Source organism: Mytilus edulis, chromosome 8, assembly GCF_963676685.1.
Source record: "Mytilus edulis chromosome 8, xbMytEdul2.2, whole genome shotgun sequence".
NCBI lineage: Eukaryota > Metazoa > Mollusca > Bivalvia > Mytilida > Mytilidae > Mytilus > Mytilus edulis.
Window position 1 is genome coordinate 55,018,276 of NC_092351.1, and position 27,535 is coordinate 55,045,810.

The 27,535-nt window shown below is 30.9% G+C and overlaps 1 protein-coding gene across 1 annotated transcript in view; it reads right to left on the minus strand.

The window, feature by feature from the left end:
- Positions 1 to 7,549: 7,549 nt before the first annotated feature.
- Positions 7,550 to 27,535, minus strand: part of LOC139485906 (serine-rich adhesin for platelets-like) — a 30,485-nt gene continuing 10,499 nt past the window's right edge. Inside the window, exons 6-13 of the mRNA XM_071270569.1 lie at positions 26,419 to 26,613; positions 20,235 to 20,454; positions 18,471 to 18,574; positions 17,837 to 17,974; positions 12,205 to 12,270; positions 9,457 to 9,999; positions 8,912 to 9,041; positions 7,550 to 7,805 (exon numbers count right to left, since the gene is read on the minus strand). Coding sequence (XP_071126670.1) covers positions 7,691 to 7,805; positions 8,912 to 9,041; positions 9,457 to 9,999; positions 12,205 to 12,270; positions 17,837 to 17,974; positions 18,471 to 18,574; positions 20,235 to 20,454; positions 26,419 to 26,613 — 1,511 coding nt within the window. The 3' untranslated portion in view covers positions 7,550 to 7,690. The remainder of the gene's footprint in view (positions 7,806 to 8,911; positions 9,042 to 9,456; positions 10,000 to 12,204; positions 12,271 to 17,836; positions 17,975 to 18,470; positions 18,575 to 20,234; positions 20,455 to 26,418; positions 26,614 to 27,535) is intronic.

The following is a 27,535-nucleotide window of genomic DNA, read 5'->3' on the forward strand; positions in this document are numbered from 1 at the left end:
ATTAATTCGAGGGTCGAATAATAGTAAACTACATTGTATACGTGCTAAGCGTTAGATGCAACTTATTACACTACATCAACTTCAAAATAAATGCACGCGTTAAGTTAGGTATATATCATTAAGAATAGTTGATCATCATGGTTAGACGGGGTTTTGAAAAAAAAATACGAAGAATATATCTTTATTTCAAGACAACAATTACTTGGGATGGGTAAAGTTTTATCATGTCAAGTACTATAGACATCATTTCACATAACATATCACAACAACTTTTTAATTGGCGTCTTTATTAGATTAATTTTTTCTTGATTTTAGTTCAGTTATTTGTTGCAACGTTTTTGTGTAGTTTGCCATGTGTACTGAAATATAAAAAACTTCAAAATGAACTACAATCTCTATCCTAATCGATAAACGAGAAACACTTATGAACCATTAGTTTATATACATTATCCACCTTATCTAGCTGTAACGTTGAATTCAGGGTAACACATGTCACACTTAAAAATACCGATTAACTAATTTCGATAAAGAAAAGTTAAAGATGTTAATAGACTGATAAAATAGACCAAATGATGAGAAAATTTAGTAGATTGATTTTAATCAACGTAAACATTATCAGTTGTAACTTGATACTATCATTACATAATACAGATGAATACATAAATCATAAAGATACTAAATGCATGTTGTTGTAACAAAGCTTTTAGGTGTGTCCATTTCTTACTTCTTAAGAAATGAATTTCCGATTATGTTAGTGTTTATTTTTTACTTCACAACATACTCCTCAGTAAACATGATTAATGCACAGAGCATTCATACATTCAATCAGTTTACAATACACACAACAAATATAAAATATTGACAAAGCACAAAATAATGAAATTTGATGACAATCTATGTAATATATTCGTATTACAGTTCAGTGAATGATATTAAAAAAGAAAGTTAAAAAGAAAGTTATTCAACTTTAGATGCACACCTATTATCATATTACAAATACATTAAGGTATTATTTTGAGGTAGGACAATATGTTCACTAGATACCCAGCATTAGGAGTGTATGCCCGAGGCGTTAGTTCGATCTTCAATTACATGCATTTACAGGGTAATTTACCACTCAATCAAAACAATTAAAGTATGACAATTCCAAATTGCTGCACCACATGCACTTTAAATACTAAATTGACATTTTACCATGTTTCAAACGTATTCTATTATCGATAATTGAGTCAAAATTATTTAAAATTTATTTAAAAACTTTAAAATAAATGTTGATGACTGCTAGAATCAATGGGGCAAAATGTAAAAAACAAAGTCGAAAAAAGAACCATAGCTATAGATTTAAATATCACATTGTACATCAGGTTAATTCGTTAATTTCAGTGTTTTTTCTCAACTATTTTACAAATTAGATTTTAATAACACCAATAAATATATTTTCATTCCTGAACCAAAAATATTACATATATATTTTTAACGGTCAGACGTTGCACACGATGTTGGTTATACTAAGCGTTACAAGACGTCCCTACAAGTCAGGCGATTTTGACGATTTCAAAGAACTTGTCAAGCGTTCAAGCATATAATTGATGAGGATAATTTACTGTTGTGAATTTGGTAACCGATTAGTAAAACAATGCATATTTTTACATATAAAACTCGAAATGTCTTACATATATTGTTTTTAATGAATAATCGTTTACACGAGTTGTCAGTCCTTCCAAGCCATAATTGGTAATTTTCCTCAAGCAGCCTGCATTAATGAATCATACTTTAATTTTCACACAGATTTTGTATTTATATTCTCTTATTTTTTTCATATTTATACATACTTCTTTTATTGCATTTCCTTTCGTTTTCGTTTCCTTTCTATATGTAATGATTTCCCGATGCATTCTTTTACCACCAAGTTTTATTTTCTCTGATCTAAAATTGTTTATTTGAAAAACAGGTGGCTAAAACCTCCATTTAAAAGAAAATACAGTGTGTCTTTTCCTCGATGGGACAAGCTGGGTATAATTTTTGAAGTCATTGCAAAAGAAACTATACGCATGGTTTCTGGTAAAACAATATCATGAACCAGGAGAAAAAAAAACAAATCAAAATATTATTAATATTTTTCCTCTCAGTTTTTTTTAATTTTGCGCAAACCCGAAATATACTTAACTTGCATATGCTTGGACATTTTTCAGACAGTTTTACTGGATCACGGTTTCAGTGATATTGATTTTGCTTTAACACGCGAATAACAATATCAATAGCAATATTCTTGTGAAGTTTTACGATGATCGAAGAAAAATTACCATAGAAAAGAAAAACAGAACTCTGATCCACAAAATGTAACATTGGACATTACGTTTTGCGTAAAGATGGGATACTTACATGTACGTGTTATAATTCCTGGTATTTGAAATTTTGGTTCATTTTTTTTCTTTAGAATCCAGTCTAATGTAATTAATTCAATCAGAAATCACTATACGTATTTATCTTTATTCTAAACTATAGCCCAATGAAGTTGGTACCAACATCGTGCGAAATGTATCGATGTTATTAATTATAAATTAATTGAACTTTAAAATCAATGCTCTAATCAAATTCGATAAAAATTGGTAAAAAAAAGTACTAGAAGTTGCTCACGAAATCGCAGGACATTTAGGAAATTACGCGTTCAGTACGTCGACTGAGGAGGCGCGAAAGCAAATAAGACACAGATCGATAACCGTCTCCGAATTTGGATATGTTCTAAAAGAAATGATGTTTTCTGTGGAAAGATTATTTCAAAGACATATTTAGGAAATACAAAACACGACATGTATACGTCAAATCACAATGTTTCCGACTTTGTATGGTGATTGCGGCCCAATGAAATCGATCTCTTCCTTAAGTAATACAGATGTTTTATCATCATGGTTTAACAGGTTATTACATGTATACGACTTATCAATGAAAAGTACAATATGGAAATGAACAGATCTATCAACTGATACGAAGAAAAATAGAAGGATTGGAATTTGAACCTCTGTTATCTAATATGTACCTCTCAAAGAACAATCAGTAGTTTTGTTTTATCAAATAGCTAAATGCGTTTTGTTTTTAAATTTCTTTATTATTATATCAAAAATGTTCTGTTGGTAGTCCTCTGTTAAGAACCGGATTAGTTCTGTCGTACATTTTGATGGTTTTGGAACAATTTAAATTATGATGTAGAACAAATATAAATACAATTAAAAACCAATTGTTCAGAGAACAATTGAAGGTCTTTCCACTGAAAACAATGTATTTTAATATGAAAGTTGTAAAATTAAGTTTAAAATGTCATTTCAATCGCCAACTGATAGGTTATTGTACGCTGATTCCAGAAATATATGGTTTCTATACAATATGTTTTAAATAATGGAGATAATTTGTTACTTCCGGTTTGAAAAATGTTACTTCCGATAATATTTGAATATTTAATTGACACTGATTCCAAAAAGATCTGGTTCTATATACTTTTTTATTAATAAAGTTCAAAAATAGCTACTTCCGGTTTACACAAGGTCACTTCCGGTTGTTTTTTTCAAGGTTAAATGGTTTGATACCTTTCGCCAAAAGTCTCATGGATATATCATTTATAAATATGAGCTGAAAGCAAAGGTCAAAAACTAGAACGTCAAATTAATCTATGAACTTGAGATCAATTTCAAGGTCATAAACCAAGGACCTCAAATCAAAAGACCATAGGACTTAATTATATTTGGTTAATCAGTTATATCACCATACACGTATTTTTAAATACAAGAGGGGAGAAAACTCACTTTTACGTTCAACGTACCCTTGCAATCAAAATTTACGTGTTAGGACATGTCGCAACTAACAATTTAGAAAAAATAATATGTCGATATCTTATAGTTTCTGGAAATTAGTGGAAATAAGCCAAATTCAAAAATTGGAATATGACCTTGACCTTTGACCTTGACCTAATTTTTATTTTTTTGGACCAAGGACCTCAAATCAAAAGATCCTTGGTCTTTAGCACTTATGGTTTACAAGATAGAAATGCATATCACTTATATCAAATGCATAAGGGGAAATAACTCTCATATGGAGCGTTCATATCACTTCGGTCAAAATAGGACAAATCATGCGAAGGATATAACGAGCAATTTTGTAAAATAAATTTGTCATAATATTTTACGGTTGCGAAGGAGTTGCGCATACAAGGAAAACAGTGTTTGGGGAGATAACTCCTACAAAGAAAAGTATTCGTTTACACAGGGTAAATTTCAAAAGCGCATAAACTGTTCGATATCATATACCAAATATCTAAGCGACTTATTGCGAAACAAATGTTTATCGCAAGAACAAAATTAGGCGGAAGAAAAAAAAAAAAAAAAAAAAAATAATCAGAAGAAAAACAATAGGTCTTTCCACAGAAAAGTGGAAAGACCTAATTAAAGAAGGTCTTTCCATCAAAACAATGTATTTTGATATGAAAAGTTGTGAAACTAAGTTTAAAATGTCATTTCAATCGTCAAATGATAGCTCCTAGTAAGCTGATTCCAGAAATATATGGTTTCTATACAATATTTTTTAAACAAGGGAGATAATTTGTTACTTCCGGTTTGAAAAATGCTACTTCCGATTATATTTGAATATTTACTTGACACTAATTCCAAAAATATCTGGTTCTATATACTTTTATATTAATAAAGTACAAAAAAATAGCTACTTCCGGTTTACAAAAGGTCACTTCCGGTTGTTTTTTTCAAGGTTAAATGGTTTGATACCTTTTTCTAAAAGTTGTATATCTTTATCATGTATACATATAGAATAAAAGCAAAGGTCAAAATCTAGAACGCCAAATTAAGCTATGACCTTGAGATCAATTTCAAGGTCATAAACCAAGGACCTCAAATCAAAAGACCATAGGTCTTAATTATATTTAGTTAATGAGTTATATCACCAAACGCGTATATTTAAATACAAGAGGGGAGAAAACTCCCTTTTACATTCAACGTACGCTTGCAATCAAAATTTACATCTTACGACATGTCGCAACTAACAATTTAGTAAAAATAATTTGTTGATATCTTATACAGTCTTTGGATATAAGTGAAAATAAGCCAAATTCAAATATTAGAATATGACCTTGACCTTTGACCTTGACCTAATTTTTATTTTTTGGGACCAAGGACCTCAAATCAAAAGATCCTAGGTCTCTATCACTTATGATTTATAAGATAGAAATTCATATCACTTATATCAAATGCATAAGGGGAAATAACTCTCATATGGAGCGGTCATATCGCTTCGGTCAAAACAGGACAAATCATGCCAAGGATATAACGAGCAATTTTGTAAAATAAATTTGTCATAATCTTTAAGGGTTGCGAAGGAGATGCGCTAACAAGGAAAACAGTGTTTGGGGAGAACTCCTACAAAGAAAAGTATTCGTTTACGCAGGGTAAATTTCAAAAGCGCATAAACTGTTCGATATCATATACAAAATATCTAAGCGACATATTGCGAAACAAATGTTTATCGCAAGAACAAAATTAGGCGGAAGAAAAAAAAAAAATAATCAGAAGAAAAACAATAGGTCTTTCCACAGAAAAGTGGAAAGACCTAATAATCAGAAGAAAAACAATAGGTCTTTCCACAGAAAAGTGGAAAGACCTAATTAGATAGAAGTCGACCGTTGGATCATTTAGTTAGCTCATACATCTTTGTCTAGTCATACTAGACAAACATAAAAAAATCACATGCCATCATGTCAACAGTTAAACCTTTCAAAATATAATTTCATACCTTTTGGATAGGTTTGTCTAAAAAAATTATGAAATATATTTTGTATAAAATTATTAAAAAGAAACCTTTACAGCAACCGTTATTTCGCTAGAAATAACATTGATAATAAAAAGATCAATGATTGAATGGTGTAAAGGTATATGTACATTAGGTCAATATACATTTAAAAAAACACTTATACTTATATGTAGATATTTATATCGAAACTTTTTCTTGTTGGCAAACGAAAACATATTAGTGAACGGCTTGACTGGAATACATAAATTTGAATGTCCCTATTAGTCAGTAAAATGTAAAATAACTCATGGAAAGTACTGTGGTTAAATTTTGTTACGCCAGTTTCGTCTCCATATAAATCACCAATAACGCTCGAATCAAGAGTTGGCAGGCTAAATAAAGGCTATTGTAGTGAATCGCTGTTCAAAAGTGATAAATCGATTGAGAAAAAAGAAATACACGCTTAAACCGATGGACATCAACTATAAGTGGAAAACAAAGAAACTAAAACAACAATGAAGTGCGTCAAAAATAAAAGTCAACATTCATAGAGAACCTGGTTTACTGGCTATCCAAACATCCCACTTAGATCGCAATGTTACATGAAGCAAAACAAAGCTTGAATGATAACAACACTTGATGAGAAAATGTTAACAAAGTTGAAGTGAATGCAACGCCCCTGCCTAAAAGTGGCATCCGTTAAGGTCTACGGTATTGATTTATACGGGAATCTATTTTCAAATGTAACACTATTTTAGACATTCTTAATATGTTTTTTTTTTTTTTTTATCAAAATGAAAAACTAAAAAGCAGCATAAATGTAAACCAAGCTTTGACAACATTTTATTCAATAACAGTGTCTGAATAATATATAACATATATATGAAACATAAGTCGATTTGTTTGTTGCTTATTCAGATTTTTAAATATTATTAAAATCGTTGCAATGTCCAGCTGTTTTTAATCTTTAGTTATACTCACATACTTTCAAATGGAAGAATTTTTTGTATGCATTGTAAACGATAATCATACACACCAATAACATATATCATGTATATAATACCAATTAGTTGAACACATAACATTATCGTGATTATTCAAGTAAAAATATATCTATAGAGGTATATTAATAGGCTGGGTGTAGTGGACATTTGGCACACTGTTATCAAGCAACAAAAATTATAACTTCAATGATACGATGTATGTGTAATAATGCCATAACATTGAGTAAACTTATCAAAGTTACAGGGTTTTATACTTTGTTCGCCAGAATCACGTTATTCCTTCAAAATACTCATCACTTCATGCTTGAATGGAAAATGATCGTATTAATCAAAATATTTAAAATGACAGGAACATGCAATATGTAACCGTTTACAAAACTATTAGTATTTCACATTTACTCAATACTCTGAGTATTTTATTTGTGCTCGACATATCACATTCACTAATTTGATATGTTTATTTCTTATTCTGTTTACGATCAATGTATTTAAAAAAAATCTTGTTATTTCGTTTAAATTTGGTTGAATATCATTTATCAAGAATCCATACTTTTTTTTCCCTTTTTTTTATATTTTTGAGTCCTTTTTTCAATTTGTTGTCTTGTCCGTTATTTTGTGCCCCTTTTTTAGCGGCTTATATTCATTATTTGTTTCTAATTTTTGTTTCTAATTCTCTATATTTTCATGGCTCATACATTTCATATTCTATAAATTCATTCAGACCTTATTCTATAAATTCATTCAGACCTTCGAAATTTTTGTCAAGATTTCATAATGATGAGTTTGTTAATTCAGATACCAGTTATAAATTCACCAAATCTCGAGCAACATATACCAGGATAAACAAATTGAGCATTTTTATTGTATACATGGGTTGTAAAACTAATTACAAAGTTAACCTAGTGATAGTCGCAACGCCGAATTGCAATCTCCTGTAATCCAAATTGTTTGCCTTTATACAATTTATAGCAGTTTTCTTGGGAAGCGGCATATGCTTTTTCTTCTCCGTTGTTCCTGAAGAAAAAAAACAACAAATAAGCAATTTAACAGTTGTTCAAATTAACCGATCAGCAAAGTACAAAACAAGGTAATCGACGAAAAGTGAGGAAATGTAATGTAGGAGTTTTCAGCTGACAAAGCTAAAATTGAGAAAATATTCGAAAAGCTACATGTATGCATTTGATCACTATTCCGTACATGTATTGATACCGACCTTGATTATTTTTTTTAAATAATAAAGTAATATTGTAAAATATGTTTACACAAATTTGTTTCGGTTTCAAACAGAACTGAGTGAAAATCAATGTGGTTTGCGGGAAAACATCGGTCAATGAATTTTCGATTATCGTTGGGTTTTTTTCATGTGGCTGTCAGACTTAGAAATATAATTATCCTTTAAACATCTAAAACGTATTACTATTGAAATATGCAGACCTATTCCATATAAATAAAAATACAACCTTATTTCTTATCGACCGATAATTGGATTGCCTTCATGTAGACATATGTACTCTATGTACCAATTATTCTGTCTATGACCTTCCAGTTGTTGTTTGACTGCAACAGGGCAGTTTGATATTGACACAACCCGTGGATGGAGTACCACATTATCAAACTTATATTGTTAGTGATGATTGAGCTAACCAGTCTTTGATTTTACTTCATTTAACTTCAATATTGACTTAAACGAAAGACATATGTTTGACGTAACCGCAAAATTTGTTCGTGCTGTTTTAATATTTGTCGTATTAACGTTCATATCTTAAATCTCTTTTTACCATCATTTAGCTAGCTGCACCATTTAATTTTTCTTTGTGACATTGCAAAAAGATTCTCATGCAAAGATTATTTATAGAATGTAGTCTTGATCATATTATAAAGTCACCAGCTCATGACAATGAGGACAAATAATACTGGTGAATATTTTACATTATTTACAACATGAATAGTTTAAATCCGATACCTAATGCATATCACATTATAGAGAAATCTAAAATGTTAACTACTCAGATGACATAGTACTTACAAGTTGAACAATGTCAACCTACAAAAAGCTTATTTTCGGGATAATGTTTGTAAGTAATTTTTCTTTTCATTGATGTTAAAGAAAATCAACTCACGCTATCTCTTCTGTACTGTTAATTGAGGTTCCTTTGAGCAAACAGAAAATAATAATAACAAGAACAAAACCCGCACATGAAATTCCCACGAGTGTAATAGGTCCACTATATCGCTTCAAGTTTTCTGTGTCTAAAAAAATAAATGTCGATGAACGATTAAACAATGTTTTATTTTTGAAAACTGGATGTTCATTAATACTAATAAATGATTTGTTATATACAAAATAAAGATCCTTGATCAATTGAAAAACCTTACATGATACATGTAGATGAAAAACACAATACATTTGGTCATTTTGTTTATGTTCAGAATTCAGTATCTAAGGGCTTGGTCAAAGATGTATGTATAAATTGTTAATGCATTTTCTCTTTACTTTCATTTTATTTCTAATAAGTGAACTGACTTGAATCTGCTTCCAAAATAATTTACTCTTAATTTTCATAATCATGATAATAGCCTGATAAATACTGCATTAGTTTACATAGTAAGTTCTGACTAATCGACTTTCTATTAAGGTAAAGAAAGCGTGATATCTAAAAATTACCTGTCAACTTAGTTTCCAATGTCGTTTCGTCTTTCAAATCTGTAGTTGTCACTTTTAATTCTGTTGTAGTCTCTGTATTTGTAGAAGCAGATGGAACTGTTGTTTGTGTTGATGTTTTCAAATCAGTACTAGTAGAATGGACGGCAGTTGTTTGTGTGGTATCCGTTGATTTTAGTTGTAGCGTAGTTTCCATTCCAGTAGAAGTAGTATGTAGCGTTGTTTTTGGTGCTGTTGTCGTTGATTCTGTTAAACTTTCCATTTCAGTAGGAGTAGAAGTTGTTTGTAACGTTGTTTCGGGTGTTTTTGTTATTGTTATTTCTGTTGTAGAATCAATTTCAGTAGAAGTGGATGATAACGTTGTTATTTGTGTTGTTACTGTTGACATCACATCTGTCGTAGTGTCAATGGCATCAGAAGTGGATGGTTTTGATGTTTTCTTTGTATTTTCTGTTGATGTCCTATCTGTTGTTATGTCAATTTCAGTAGAAGTGGAAGGCAGTGTGTGTATCTGTGTTGTCTCTAATGATGTCATCATTGTAGTTGCTTCAACAAATGTAACAAATAAAATTAATAAATTATTATCATGTTGTCAAAGATGTAGGCCGCTGTAATAATAGATAGGTCATGCCATGCTTTCAAACTTTTCTAGATGCATCAGTTTGTTACCTATAGTAGATTTTGTGGTGTAAACACGATTCCTTTTGATGGACCTAATTGTTTAAAACAACAAACTCCTTAAAAAAAATATAATTGACACATTTGAACACGAACACTTATACCAATGAAACAAAAACAAGTCTATAATATGCATGATCTAATGCTGAAATTCTTTCTTTGTTATTAGTTGAAATCACAATATAATTTAATCGTAAAGAGGTTTATACCGATTTGGGTTAAAAACCCTTTAAAATTGTGAAATTATTATCAATGAATAAAGAATGTAAACAATTACAATCAAAATAATAAATATTGGAGAAAAACAAATAGATCATCTAGAAATGACAAATGTATACTACTAAAATAACAACGTCAAATTTGTTAGCCGATATGACGAAAAACGAAAAATTTTAAACTTTGAATATAACTTTTATTACAATGGTGTTTTTTGAAAATTATACACTTCCAGGCCATTTTCTTTTCCATATAATAAATATTACCAATAATTAAGTTAAAACATGTTCCGGTTCGAACTCGGTACTAATACCAATGATATATGTCACATGAAGTTTGCTGTTACCTTCTGTTAATCACTCCTTTATCAGGAGAACTTGGAATTCTTTTAGTAGTTGTTATAGATCTATGTTACACTACAGAACACTATTTAACCACTATCAATTTGGCTAATCAGTTTAAAAACAAATTGTCTACAGTAAGTTTATTGTAGTAAGAAAAAAAAGGACAACTAAAAGAATAGAATAGTGTTTATAGTAAGGTCATTGTAGTAATATGATAAAGACAACTATTCAAAAGAAAATGTGTTTATATCATGTTTATTGTTGTAAAAAACAAGGACGGGTTAAAGCAGAAAGATATTGAAAGCAGAGAAAAACTTTAAACCTTCCAATCAGCATAACTTTATCAGATGTCAATGCGAGTGTTATACATTCAGGCTAAACACAAGTCATGGTTAGTTTAATTCAGGAACAAACCTCCAATGTCGCCAATGTGTTCTAGTAGGAATGTATAACAGTGGGCTACAAAAACTAACAGACCAACATGAACTTAATCATTAAGGTTCACGACTGTTTGTTGAATTATTAAAGAACCAAATGTAACACACATGTTATTAAGGCGTCTCTGATGTATTTGTTCATTAGGTATTAATGTGATATTTTCGAAATTAATTAATTTCTTAACCTACACATTAGATAGGAGTGAACCGTAAATAGATCAGCACGAGAAAACACATTTATGAAGAATATAAGAGGAAGTTTGTAGATTGTAGATATTTCCTAGTGTAAAAAATGTGTCTGTTATATTCAAATGCATGTTGAATTTCAAATATGTCTGAATTCGTTTGCTAATTAGTGAGCACCTAGGAATTTTCAAACTCTACAACTTGAAAAAAAAGAAATCGTTTTACCTACCGTAGATTGCGCAAATACTATTAATACAACAACAAAAACAAAACATAGGAACTACGTTGAAATATAAAGTGACCAAATGATAAATCTGTATTTCACATAATTTCCTGAAAAGCACACCACAACTAAAACGGCAATACGTATGAACAAAACCTGTGTTTTGTGAAATCTTATTTTTTCAGAAAGTGATATACGCAAGTACTGATGTCATATTGTGTTTTTACTTTCGGATATCATCAAATTAAACATTATTACATTAAGACTTATTTGTAACTTTTTAACACAATATATGTTGAAAGTATTGCATTGCATTCAACGTTTAATGAATTGATATATTATTTATAAACCTTCAAAATATACAGACAGCCCTATTATGTTCAAGTAGTGATACATTTTTTGTTGGCTATCTAGAGTCAGGTTCAAGTTGTATTACGAACATCTACAACTGTAACGTTTCAAAAGAAAGTAAGTTTAGTCTGAGTTGTCGATGGGATTCTTATTAATGAATTTATGTTTTTTTTACCTGCTTTATTTTTCCTAACGAGTTTTAAAGTATTCAATAAATACTGAACTTAAGAATAGTTTTTTGTAGTCTTGTTATATCAAAAAAATGTATATCGTGTATCTTGAAATAAAGTTAAAATAATCGAAAGCCATTGCAAACCTTCTTCACAAGCACTGTCACAGGGTTCACACAATGAAACGTTCCTAGGCAAAGAGACACTGCTACCTGAAACATAGACCGTTTGAAAAAGAACATCGAAAGACATTTGCATGTGTGTAGTCAGTTTATATTTCCTTACTTTTTATTCTAATAAATATATTACAATCAATTGCATGTACAATCTGATCAGCAGAACGTTAAGGAATGAGCAAATTATAACAATTGTACATTAACATATGATGTTCTTACATGATTTGCGTACATACCTATGGTATACTATGAATATATAAGCATGTCACCTAATTGTCAACGTCTTGTAACGTGTGGGATTTTCCAATCTTACTCCCACGTCGTTTGCTTACTATGAATGAGTTATCATATATTAAACAGTTTAAATGTCGTCACTGATTGATGACATAAGAATTCAAGCATTCTACAGGAAACTGCACACATTTGAAATTGGAAGTTGTCAAAACATAAAAACATTAACAAACTACATGTAAGTTACGAATTTCGTTGAAAGCCCATTGTTCTAAATAAAAGTAAGATAATCAATCAATGTTGTTCAAACCGGTATTGTTATGCTAACGAAAATCATTTCAGTACATCAATTTATACCGTTTTTTTATTCAAATATTCAATTAATTTTGTTCATATGCTATTTGGAATATATTCAGTTTACTCTGTTTGATAAAATCAATGGAGTTTTATCTAAGTTTGAGTCATTACTTGAAAGCTCAGGATTATAAATAAAAAAACATAGATATCATATCTGGGAACCAGTACGTTCAATTAATTATTATCTTTGAATGATATACATCTTCCCAAAAATGGCATGGTTTAAGAAACAGCTAACGCAGGCAGGTTAATGCAGTTTAAAAATTTTTAGCAATAATTTTCGGTGTTTGCATCGCAATCTAAATCTGACGTCATTTTCCTAACTATTCGACACGTGATTGGCTAGAACGTTTCGTCGACGTCAAATTTGAGCTTGTCACCAACAGCTGATCGGGCACCTTGTTATGATAGAAGTCAGTGTAATCAGTTCGACAACAACACGTTAATTTAGATGTGGTCTGCTTATATTTTGAGGTACGTTAGTTTTAAATTATTTTAGCCTTCTTCCGAGGATCTTGGATATTCATTTCATTCACGATTATGAATGTAGTCTGAAGAGAAAGCTGCATGTTTACTTAAAAAATGTGGTTATTTACAAGTTTCGCTGTCAGCATGATGTGGGCAGTCTGTTGAAACTTCCTTTGAATTAATTTTTCACGTTAACACTATTTTACTTGCTTATAAACAATCCAATCTTTATTAGCTATTGACTTTATAAAAATAGTTTCACGTCGACAGTTTGCAGACTGGCCAGGGATGCATTCATGCGGGTCAAATGTTTAAATTTGGGATCTCGGTGGTCAGAAACCATGATCAACCATACAACGTAAGCAGTAGAATTTCTTAAAATGTCCGAACAACATGCCGGCTGAGGCCCGCCACCTTTCACCTATGCCTTTATACCCCCCCCCAAACCCCCCCCCCTTAATTAGTCTCGTATGCAAACACCTTAACATTTTCTTTAAATATCTATTAGGTATATTTGTACCTGAATCTCAAAATCGATCGCATGTTAAATCATTCCTTATTCCAATTTATAACATATAGTAAAACAAAGAATTATTCAAAATATAGATTCTATGCATGCATGACTCTGCGCATCATACTTATGCCTCAGTCTGAATTTAGTAAAATTGTGTAGGCATTCACATGAGATGTTATATGTGAGAAATATTATTTATTATCATGGCCATAATTTATTAACAACTTAAAGTTTTCATTTATGGTTTTAAATTTGATGCTAAGTCACTATTATAGTATTATTTTTAAATCATCCCTTTTAGTGTACATTTGAATTTTTTGTCTTTATTAATTTTTTGTCTTATCTTTTTTTTATATATAGACATAAGATTAAATTAAATATGTACTTTTAATATTGATTAACTATAATAATGTGTATCTGAAGTATATGTGTGTTTGTGTAAATCTTTTCAAATTTTGACACACTTGTTATAAAACAATTTACATCAACAGATCAATCTTAATTGTGTAATTATTGTAACTTCTTTTGCAGATTGATTTACAACTGGCACTAATAAGTTGACAGTTAATGCATAAAGAGTGTAGTTTCTATGATATGATGTCTACACAATTAAATGTAAGTATTAATTGTATTATAATGAATGATTCCCTTCAGTTCTATATTTTATATACCATTTTCTATAATCTTTATCTGTTTTGCTCATTATTCTCTATTCAAAATAACTATTCTATGTATTTTAACACACCATCATTTTCTTTTATTATCAGTGTTTTCTTAATCTTTAATGTCTCAGCCTTTAAATTTTGCACTTTTGCCCATAGGGATTATTACATGATTGGTGTATCTATTCTGTAAACACCATCCAGACCCTCAGTTTATGTGAATATAATATATAAGTTATCTGGTGTATTTAGTCACACTCACCCAATCTTGATTAAGTCATATTGATTATTAATAACAAATTGGCAAAGCAATGTGATGGGTAAATATCAGTTAAAGTAAGTTGTACTTACAAACTTTATTGTACTTTTACAGACAATTCATCAATTAAACTTTGTGTCAAGTTTTCTTTTAATTCAATAATAATTAAGGAATACACTAATGTGACAATTTTGACTGTCAGAAGTTTTCTATTTGTATCATAATATGAATACCAATTACTTTTAAATGCCATTAATGGTTTACATATTTTTTTCAGTACATGCATGAAGATGACTTGGAGGCAATGGTTTCATACATGTTAGTTTTAACTATAATAGTCTAACTGAAATTTGAAAAAAAATTATCAGAGGAAAAGAGTGACCACTTCTTTCTTATGAAGATCAACACACACAAGGAAGTTAGCAGACAATTTGTAACCAGATATGGGGGCAGTATTAGATATATGCATGAAAAGAAAGTGAAATCAATATTTTTTTAGATAAAAGCTTGATGATATAACAAAAATATTAAAACAGTGCTGAATATGAAAACCCCATGCCATGTCACATGTAACTTTTGGAATGCAGAGATTTTCAGTATTACAATAAAAGGAAGGATTTGATTACTGTTAAAACTGACTCTGGAACATTCAAGACAAAGAAATAAAGAAATAAAAACATGAGAGGAAATGACTGTACACTTCTTTTTTGAAGGATCAACACACAAAAGGAAATATTCATATAATTATGCATCATGTGCAGTAGTTGAGATAATTTTGGATATATATACATATAAAAGCTGTGAACTAAGTGATAATTATAATTCAAACATCATAAATGTGGTACCTGCATGTACTTACTGGTATATATATTGTAATTCACAACATTTTACATGGATATATAGGAATATTCTTTGCATGATACATGTGAAATAAAAAAAAAGACAAGTATAGGAATAAAGAATTATATCTAGTACAGCATTATCATATGAAAACCAGCAGGATGATACATGTATATGTCTATACATTTATTATGGATCATGGAAACCTACAAGGAAGTATTGTATGCATTGTTATAAGGATTATTAGTTTAAATTCAATGTGACATATGCAATGCCTTTTGTTCTAATTTTGAGAAAACTATTTGAAATGAATGAAAAATTATAAGTTTCTTTGACATTGAAACCTTTGAAATAGTCATATTTGTATTTAATAGGCAGATAATACTCATACTGAACTCAATTTAGGCTTTCACATGCATACAACTTTATTGAATAAACAAATATATTTATCTCAAGGAAATTTCTTTTTTAAATGTTTTTTTTCTATAATAATTTACTGTTTTGTACTGGAAAAAGTGCAATGAATGAATGATGCACGTTAAAAAAATGAACATAGCTCTAGAAATTATTGCTTATAGCTGATATAGTTTTAAAAAAGACCCATTCACACATGTGATGTGAAAGTAACTGATCCTTATAATTCAGTGAATTAATAGTCTTGTTTACTGATTTATAAAAAAAAAACATTGAAAAAACTGAATAGATAAATATTTCTCATAAAACATGAGTATGATAGAAGGGGCTACATACTACCATGCACTAGTGCTTGTTTTAAAAAGTGTTTTCCCTATCAGGAGAATCATTTTGTTTTAGAAATACTGTTATGCCGTTCGTCATAACGTTATTTCACTATGCTAAACCTTGGTAATCTAAAAGTCGTAAAGACCCTATGATATTCAAGTTTAAGGAAGGAAGCAAGATAATATTATTTGCAATCGGCAGATATGACACACATATGTTTAGAAATGAACATTTGGTTACGAAAACCCTCACAAAGTATAACGTCAGAGTATCCCCCCTTTTTCTCTTCGTATGCATGGTGATTCTTTAAAGATTCATGAACAACTCAAGTATGAAAATGTGAAAAAAAACATTATTTTACATCTTTAATGTGTTTATCTCTAGTCTGAAACTATCAAAATGTCGATTATTTCTTTCCCTGCATTTTTACACCGAAAAGGGGAATAATCGATCTGAATCAATTCAGTGTTTAAATGTCGCCGAGTAAGGACTTGAATATCATTCATCTATAAAGATCGCATTGGCACACCCCGTTAACATTTATTGATCTCTTTAAAACTTGGCATATTTATTCTTGAAAAGCTCATGAATACGAAGATTGCTGTTTCTTGTTTTTAAAATGAATATAACATATCTAAAATTGGCAAAATAGTTGACTTTTGGTGGGGCCACGGTTGGATTGTATGTCATTTCTGTTATTTTTTATTATAAAAGGGCACATTTAAAGAATGAAACAGCTGTTACGGGAAAGATAACATATTTGTCAACCAAATACAACTTTATTTTTATTCATTTGTCTAGTTCTATATGGGGTGTGCCAGGCTCTTGAAGTTGGACGTTCACACGCCATCTTTGAATGCTGCCCGTTACCATGGCAACCAGATGGAGGGTTCTGAGACACCAGAAATTAAAACTTTGGATAATATTAGGGATGATAAAAATAAGTTCTGGGTATGAAAGTTTCTAGACAAAAATTCTAAATAATTTCATATTTCATTGATTTTTATATGAATAAATAGCCGATTTACTCTCGAACAGCATTAACCTACCTGCGAATAAAGTGCAACCTTTAATGCAAATATCAATTATCTATAAAAGAGGGATGAAATATACAAAAAAGGGACAGTCAAAACCATAGATAGAAATTAAACTGACAACGCCATAGATAAAAATGAAACGACAAATAAAAGTAAAGATGACACAACATGGGTAACTAAAGACTAAGCTACACGAACCCCACCAAATACTGGAGGTGATGTAAAATACTGGAGGTGATATGATGTGCTCCGGAAGGGTAAGCAGATCCTGCTCCACATGTGGCACCCGTCGTGTTACCCATGTTAGTAAAGTCATGAACGGTTATAAAAGGCATGAACTGTTCATATTTTAGAGAAAACCTTACGTGAAGAATTACCGAAAGGAAACACGCACCACGAACATATAATGCCGCTCCTCATACTAGCATAGTCCGTATTTAACACCTGTACAATAAGAATATTATATAAATACATATATATATATAGATAGTACCTTGTCTTCTTAAGGTTCTAATTTTCGGTGAGTTGGTGTATTGACAGAAGGTGCTACATATTGTTGCATTATCAGCTGGAGCGTTATCTGCTTCTGATATGAACACTCTCTCGTATGGAAATATGGAAGTTGCAATATCTACATATATAAAGGAAAGAAACACACACAATATGTTGCAATTAATGTACACATGGGCTAACTTTAATCGAGCAATCATAACATTTCTTCTCTGACTAAGGAAGTCTAAACTTTAGTTTTGAAATGTATTTTTTTTTTATTTATGAAAAGAGAATTTAAGATCGGTTTGTTAACTATCAAGCAAATGACTTAGCACTGACTACCAAGATGGTAATACCTTCGACACTTACATCCCATCACTAATGGTATTTGTGCGAGTAAATAAAGATACTACCTTTGTTTTCATCATATATTGCTTTAATATTAATGTAAGGGGTAATTCAGGTATTAATGAGTATATAATGCGTTTGTAACTAAATACTTGTTGTCGTTGATTGGATTTAGAATTATCAGAGTTAATGTAGCGCCTTAGCTTTACTTCAGACGGTCTTTTATGTTCCTTGTTATGTATACGCCTTCTTTTCACTGTTATATATGAAATATCAATATCACATACCTGACAAAAGGTGAAAGTAAAAAAAATCTGGGGTAACTTTTGTTAACTTCATACATAGATATAACCGTCTGCTACCACCAACATCGGGAAAGCTTGCGTCACTTCTGAAATACATTTTGTCATACACATTACACTTGTGATTATTACGTTCAATACGGAATTCAATCAAAATTTAGAAATAATTGTACCAATTTTATTATCATGTATAGCTCAATGCAATGAGTAGTTTTAAACATATACTATGTGACCGAATGGTTTAGAGTGGTGGACAGTGTGCAGACGGTGTTGTACCGATACCGCAATAGCATGAGTTCGAAACCAAGAGAAGATAGAACAATCATTTGCTCCCACAAATTTGCAGATTTAACATTATTGTGCTGATTTTTAGAAATATTATGAATATAACATGTGTTTGCAGCCGTATATCACCTTCACAAGTGATCCAATGGTTGGCTCTGTCGTATGTGTGTCATTTGTTTAGACGTACTTTATTATTTCTATAACAGTATCTTACGATCCTTTACATGTACCATATATATTTATATTATCTGCAATAAATTCCATATTCTTGCTTAAGGTATCATGTATTGTGTTACGACTCTATACTCTACTGAAGAGAACATGTAACACTGGGTCACTGAGATTTAAATTAAATAGTTTAGTCTAGGTGGTCTAGTTGTCTATATTATGTATATTATCTCAAAAGCTGTGAAGATACGCACACATTATTTAAGGCAAAAACTTTATGCAATACACGATCTACAAAAACAATAATAAAACGAAACATTTGATAACCCATTATATAAGTGATGCCCCTTGAAAGACATATTCAGAATTTTGACGTGATTTTTTTTTCCGTTTTGAATTTTCTTTGAATTAGTATTTTTTCTAATTAGCTTTGTTCTAGTTTTTTAACATGTATAGTATCTCGAAAACTATAACAAATACACAACCACAGTTCAGAGCGAAATTATAAGGATAAACATCCTAGAGGTTCTAACATTACCATGAACAAAATATTCCCCGACAATTTATTCTAGTAGATCTTGTCCGAAACAGAAGGCTTGAATATCATGTTGTCTTGAAAATTAAAAGACAGCAGAGGGAACAGTAACTCTAATTAGCAGCACAAGGTTAATAAAAATGCTGAAGGATTGAAACCACCAAATGATCCTACCTTATGGATCTTGTCCTCACGCGATTTTATTGGTCAATGTTTCAGTTTTTGCTTTTTGTCATTAACAGTTTTTAAGGAAGAAACTGTCAACATTTTTTTGGAAAAAAATGAATTTGAGGTATTTGTTTCTATTTAAAAGCGGAATCCGGTACTGCGGTAAAACATATTTTTCAATGGACTGAACTGGAATACTCTCTCTGAAAAAGTTTGATAAACAATATGCTTATAAGGTTTTTGGTTTGTGTTTTTATAATAAATATTATTATTCCATATTGATAAAACTTTAGTAGGTTTTTCAATATGAATGGGATTTTGAATAAATAAGCATATTCACCTGCGGAAAAAGGATATTCACCGCGCATAACGACGCGTGCTTTTACCTGCACTATTTTGGTAAAAAAACCGATTGATGTACAATTGGTGTTGGTTAATAATTACCATTACATACATTTCTCTCGGAATATGGAATAAAACAATTACTGTCTTTTGTTTCGGTAACTATGTGGTTTAATTGACTTTTGAAAAGTCAATAAAACTACACATTTACCTCATCAAAAGACAGTAATTGTAATATAGTTGTTTCTTACTTGAAAACAACAACATTCGTTGTGTCAGATATATCTAAACTATTAATACAAGTCCAGTTGTTTACTATTGTCCCTCCGTCATTCAAATTGATGACGGAATCTGGTAGCGTTGTATTTGCGATGTAGAGATTGGTTGATTGTTCTAAATTGGATGCTACATCTGTGTAATTATATTCCCACACTGTATTCTTCAAATCTTCAGGCAAAGCACAACTAGCATCTACAAAAAGAGGTGAAAGATACCAGAAGGACATTTAAACTAAAAAAAAGATGAAAATAAACGCAATGGTCAGAATAAAAGACAAACAAACAAAGTACAAAATACTTTGGAACACATACACCATCAAAACCTGGAAGGGATCGCAGGTGTTCTAGAAGGAAAAACAGATCATTATCTAAATGAAAGGTCCGTTATGTGGCACATGTAAGTACAAGCCCGGTTATAAGTCTTATTCGGAAGGTCATGGATTGTGTGTACAGCAATATGATAATAACTGCAATTATAGAGTACATATCGTATAAGAAATAATGATTGTGTACGATTGAAGAGCCAATGATCAAGCTAACCTAGACCAGGAAGTAGTCACAATGTTTACAGAATTGTACAGTTTAAATCATAAATTTTGAAAATCCTACCACTAAGGTAAAAAAAAAGTGACTAGTAAGAGATTGATAAAAACGAACCAAAAGAGATCACGAAGTAAGCAAATACATGTACAACAATTAAACAAAATGAGGTTTATAGTAAATAGTCTAGCGTTAAACAAAAACTTCACGAAAAACGAATCTTCCACTGTGCATATTTAATGGTTTGACATTAAGCCAATACTCATGGTATAACAAGCAAGCACGCTTCACAAGTATATAACAATATAGAACATGTTGAAACAGAAATAAGGTCACAGCCGATTATACACACCGTCCGCCGTTTAGTAAAAACTGCCATTAAATTTTGTAACCAATTTCTTTTTTTTCACGAAAATTATAACTTTATATAACTCATTGCAGTTGCACACATATTAACAAAACGACATAATGGTGTAACCACTTTTAAGGAAGAAAGGAAAGACGTTTGCAATATCCTTAAACTTTACTTCTCACTCTATAGATGATGTCTTATTACTAAAAATCGAAATGAAGTGACTATGTTGAACGCATCTTTCCCATTGTACTAGAGATACAAGATACAACAGATACAGTTAAGTATGCTTCATTTCTTTACTTCTATATAATTTGACAATCAGAGTAGATTGAAAATAAAACTTGATAACAAAATATATGATTTCAGTTTTCCAATTGTGAACTTTCCATTTGTATGTAGTAACATTCCACATATATGAGCTGTAAGCTTAAACGATCTTATTTATCTTAACACTTTTAGAAAGGGCTTTACCTGAAATCATAAAGTCTTTTAAATTTTTTTGTCAGATATTTTCTTCTTGGTTCAATACTGTTCAGTGTTCAGTGTTCAACCATTTGTCTTGCAGTCGATCAAGCAAGTTTTAAAGGCAATTTATAATTTTGTATTCTTGAACATTTCACAATGTTTCAACATGTGCAAGACTATTAACTAGTCTGACCATATATTTATCATATCTAAAACGAATTTTCTGAAATGTTCTGAACTTTTAGCTTTGGATACAGTATGAACTTAGCTGACCATGACTTAATTTTTTATTAACTAAATAATTGAACACCTTTCAGATGTAACAAAATAAAGATAGAATTTGTAGATCCCTCATCAATTGAAAAATCTTACAAAGGTGCGATACAACTGATATATTTTAATCCATATTCAGTACCTAAGGGCTCGTTCAAAGACGGATATGTTAAAGTTTCAATGCATTTGTACTGTATTTCCAATTTATCTTTAATAAAAAAGTGAGAATGGTAATGGGGAATGTGTCAAAGAGAAAACAATCCGACCATAGAACAACAACAGCAGAAGGTCAAAAATAGGTCTCAACTTGTTTCAACTTGCAGAATAATTTACCTTTATTTTTATAACAGTGTATGAATGTTGCATCAGTTTATAGAATAATTATAAAAAAGAAGATGAGGTATGATTGCCAAAGAAACAAATGTCCACAATAGACCAAAATGGCACATATATTATAGGTCACCGTACAGCTTTCAACAATGAGCAAAGCCCATACCTCTTAGTCAGTTATAAAACGCCCCGATATGACAATGTAAAACAATGCAATCAAGAAAACTAACAGCCTTATTTATATGAAAAAAAAATGAACGAAAACAAATATGTAACACATAAACAAACGACAACCACTGAATTACAGGCTCCTGACTTGGGACAGGCACATACATAAATAATGTGGCGGAGTTAAACATGTAAGCGGGATCCCAACCCTCCCCTAACCTTGGACAGTGGTATAACAGTACAACATAAGAACGAACTATAAAAATCAGTTGAAATAGGCTTAACTCATCAGATGGACAAAAATACATGTAGACGTGGCAGGGTACTTATACATCCCGACAACAAAAATACAGTAGGAAAAGATCTGAGAGTACTTGCAGTTATCTGAAAGCTAGTTCAAAACCACTAACAACTAATAATAAAAAATCATGCATCTAAGACTAAACTACCAATCCGTTCACATCCAACATCCAATAGATTTAGTGAAAAGACGTCATAAATAGTCAGAGAAAAACATGACCTTGTGCAATGCCAAGTTACAGGTATCGACAGATTGTAGATACATGAATGTGTATATGTATATAACATACCAGTAATAGTGAAGTCATATTTGAAATTGTAAAAAATGACAAAAAAATGACGTCATATGAATTTGTAAAACAGATCATCAAAAAATGAACAATGACGTCACATTAGAATGAATAAGATAGAATTAGGATTGATTAAAGATTATAGTTGAACTTAATACTGATATTGCTTTTAATAACAATGCACATTTCAATACTTATTAATAGCGAACTAAGGTAGCAATTAACTATATTATAAAGCTATGTCCGGTTTGTTTTGAATCTAACTTCAAACGTAAAATATCGTACTGATTACGTTGAGCAAAATGAAATGTAATGAATGAATGCGGTGATAAATTTGTTTTAAACCATAACACATACATATAATAGAAAAAACGTCAACACATTAGACAAAATCCGATGAGAATTACAAATATAACATTAAACATTTAAACTAAATACATGAATATGGGATAGGCAAGTATCGTAACACGTCTTATAGTAATGCGAATTCACACTCAGCAAAACAGCCACAATCGGGAATAAGTCACGTTCGGTAATTAAAAGATTAGACGACATAATGACAAACCACAATCTACCATGTGGTAAAAATGTCCTTTGCTAGTTTGGTGAAAGACACATCGTATGAATCCACCAATTCGTGATGGTGTCCATAAAATTTACGGAGTGTCAATTTTAATTTGTCCTTTTCATAACTTTGTTGGAGCAGTTTCTGCGTAAGGAGCACACTCCTGTATATGAAGTCCGTATAGTGTGAACAAGCACGAGAATAACGTATCAATTGTGATATGTAAACACCATACTGAAACGAAATGGGGGTCCCTTGGAATGGAACTTGTTTTCCCTAAAATTGTGTGATGATGTTGTTAAAACCTTACCGTTAATTGACTGTTTTTAATATATATTTCTTGCATAACTATGTTTGTTAACTTTTTATTATTCTTGTCCATGTTTTTACAATCGGAACAGCTGTGAATTGTTTACTTCATATGACGTACAACACAATGACGTCATAACCTATTTTTGTTATGACGTCGGCTTTGGATTTGGTAATTTCGGTAAATTGTAAGCCGAAATGGTAAATGGTAAGCCGAAATGGTAGATTGGTTTACCCAAGTATAAAAACGGTGGAGAAAACGGATAAGACTTCAGTACGACTTTACCGTGGGCAAGTAACACACGCTAATTCCAATCTATTTAAATATATACATGTGCTGAAACCATTTACCAGACTAAGTAGTAACCAAACTACTTCCGTATAATGTGGGGTTGTTAGTTCCTTAACAAGTTGCATTTAGAGAATAACTTCTCGAGAGAAACGTTATCTTTTGACATTGAATTTGATTTACCATTTGCCGATAACCAAACTAAACTTGCGAGGTGTTTAAATTTCAGCTAATCATTTTTTTTTACGATATTCTAATAAAGTAAGGTATGTATTTGTTAGACTAGAATACTGTTAAGTTATATACTATTTGTAGGAATTGTAGATATTTAATGCATCTTAAAGTTAATACAAGTTGATTTTTATTTAACGAGTCTGTTATTCTTACAAAAACCTAAACAGAACCAAACTAAGATCAACCAAAATACCACTAAGTACCACAAAACCTATACAAAACCAACCTTAGATCTACTGGAATACCGCAAAGTACCACGATACCAGAGTACCTAAAGTACCACGATACCCGAGTACCAAGCTACCAAAGAAGGGTCGCCAGTTATAACTTTAGTTCATATATACTTATACATTGTTATAAAACACATTCTTATAGCAACACACTAAGGGTTACACATTTATAGTTTTACATCAAAGCCTGACCGCTCGGTTTTCGTTACAATACGAAGGAGCAGAGGGTATGTTACTGCTGAGAAATGGGGAATTGATAATTGGGAAGTCGAAATCGTCCCGTTTATCATAGATGTTTGCGTGAAGTCGTCCATCTACGTCAATATTGAGGAAAAGATCAAGGTATGAAGCAGTCCTTCTAGTATCAGTAGTATCCTTAATTTCAAGTTCACTGGGATATATGAGATGTAGGTATTGGCTGAAATATGGGTTATTCAATGATAGAACATCATCAATATATCGGAAAGTAAAATTAAAGAATTTTGCAAGGTGCTTTTTCTTTTTGTCTTTTAGAAGGTTCTGAATGAATTCTGCTTCATACGAGTACAAAAACGTCGTAAAATCAAAGGTTTTTATGTTCTTATAACCTTTAAGAATAAGTTAATTTAAAGGAGCGATAAGTTTACAAGGATCATTTCTAAATTTCCGTGCACAGTTAACAACATTTCCGTAAAAATGAGGATGTACACTGTACTATCCCGTTTGAACTAATTTATCTACAGGTACAGCCAAACTGCAAAACCAAATCTTTAAGGTTTTAAGTAATTTATGGTAACAATATCTTTGGTTTAATAATTTACCAATATAACATATATTGCGTTAGTTATAATCAAAAACGTCACAACATACACGGGCATATCGAACGAGCTGTGAAATATAAACACCGTAAGATGGTACCAAAGGAACATCACCATCTAAAAATGGAAAATTAACAATAAGGAACTAAAAATCGTCCCTTTTGTCGTAAATTCTAGTATGGATGTTCCCGTCTAAAACCGAAATATCTGAATCCAGGAAAGGACAGTTACTACGGTATAATTTGATTTACTTAAAGTAAGTTCCTTGGGGTAAATTTTAGCAGTATATTCAGAAAATTCTTGATTATTTAACGAAAAAATATCATCAAGATAACGGTAAGTGTTGTTGAATATATCAACTAAATGCAATTTCAACGGGTCTTTACTGAGTTTAGTCATAAACTGTGATTCGTTACAGTACAAAAACAAGTCATCTATTAAAGGGGCACAATTAGTGCCCATGGGAATACCTACAACCTGTCGATAAACTTTGTTGCCGAAACGTACATAAATATTATCAGGGAGATAAGGACCATCAAATGTATGTAATTTATCTAAAACATCCAAAGAATTATTTACACTAAAAATATAGTTTATACCACTATGTTCATATATTTTATTACAATAGTTTATGATAAGCTCTTTAAGAGTAGTTAATGAACTTATTAAAAGCACTGAAAGCTTAGTTGTAGTACACTTACCAGAGGCCGAGATAAAACGATATTTAAATGATTTTTTGTGTAGTTTAGGTAGCCAATACATAGTAGGGACCTTCAAATGTTCAGAAGAAAACTTAAGCTTTGATGTGGTTATGATATGTTTGTTTACTACATGACTATCTGTGTTGCGGATGGACTTGAATGTAGTTGAATTTAAAATTTCATTCTTAAGAACGTCCATGTAGTATTTATGGCATACCACCACCACATTGTTGACTGCCTTGTCGGCCGGTACAAACTTCTGATTAATAGACTTTGAGTTAAGATAGAAAGGATGATATTTATACAATTACCTGTAGATTTAGTTTCTAGCGTCGTTGCTATTGTCGTTGTCATCAATTCTGTTGATGTATCAATATCAGTAGACGTGGATGAGAAAGATGTTATCTGTGTTGTTTCTGTTGATGCTGTATTTGTGGTAATGTCAATTTCAGTAGAAGTGGAAGTGGTTATCTGTGTTGTCTTTAATGATGTCAGCATTGCAGTTGCTGGAACAGATGTAATAAAAAGGTTTAATAAATGATAATCATGTTGTCAAAGATGTAGACCGATGTAATATATATATATATAGGTCCTGTCATTCTTTAAAAATGTCCAAGATGTGTCAATTTGTCTGTACCTATAGTAGAATTTGTGGTGTGAAAACAGCAATAGTTTTCAATTCCTTTTGATGAACCTTATGCTTTGAAACAACAATCCACTTAAATGAAAAAAATATTAAAACATTTCAAAACAAAAACTTTTACCAATAAAATAAAAAACCAGTCTATCATATACATGCATCATCTAACGCTGCAAATGTTCTTTCTTTGTTTTTTAGTTCAAATCACAATATAATTTCATCGTAAATAAGTCTTTACCGATTTGGGTTAAGAACCCTTAACAATTGTGTCATTGATATCAATGGGTAGAGAATGTAAACAATTACAACGACAATGATTTATATTGGAGAAAAAACGGATAGATCATCTTGAAATGACAAATCAAAACTACTAAAATAACGTCGTCCAATGTGTTAGCCGATATGACGAGAAAAAAACGACAAATAAAGATTACTTGTATATGAATATTGTGGTTTTTTGAAAATTACACTATTTCAGGACCGTTTCTTTTCCATTTTATAAAAATAACAAATAATAAACAAGTTCCGGGTCGAACCCAATACCGATTTTAATATGTCACATGTAGTTTCCTGCTACTTTTGTTAATCACTTCTCTCTCGGGAGAACTTGTAATTATTTTAGTAGTTGTTATAGATCTATGTTACACATGTTACACTATATCACACTATTTAACAAATTCATTTACTACTATTAAGTAGACTAATCAATTTAAAAAATAAATTGTGTATATAGTAAGTTTATTGTAGTAAGAAAATAAGGACAACTTAGTGAATAACATTGGATTTTA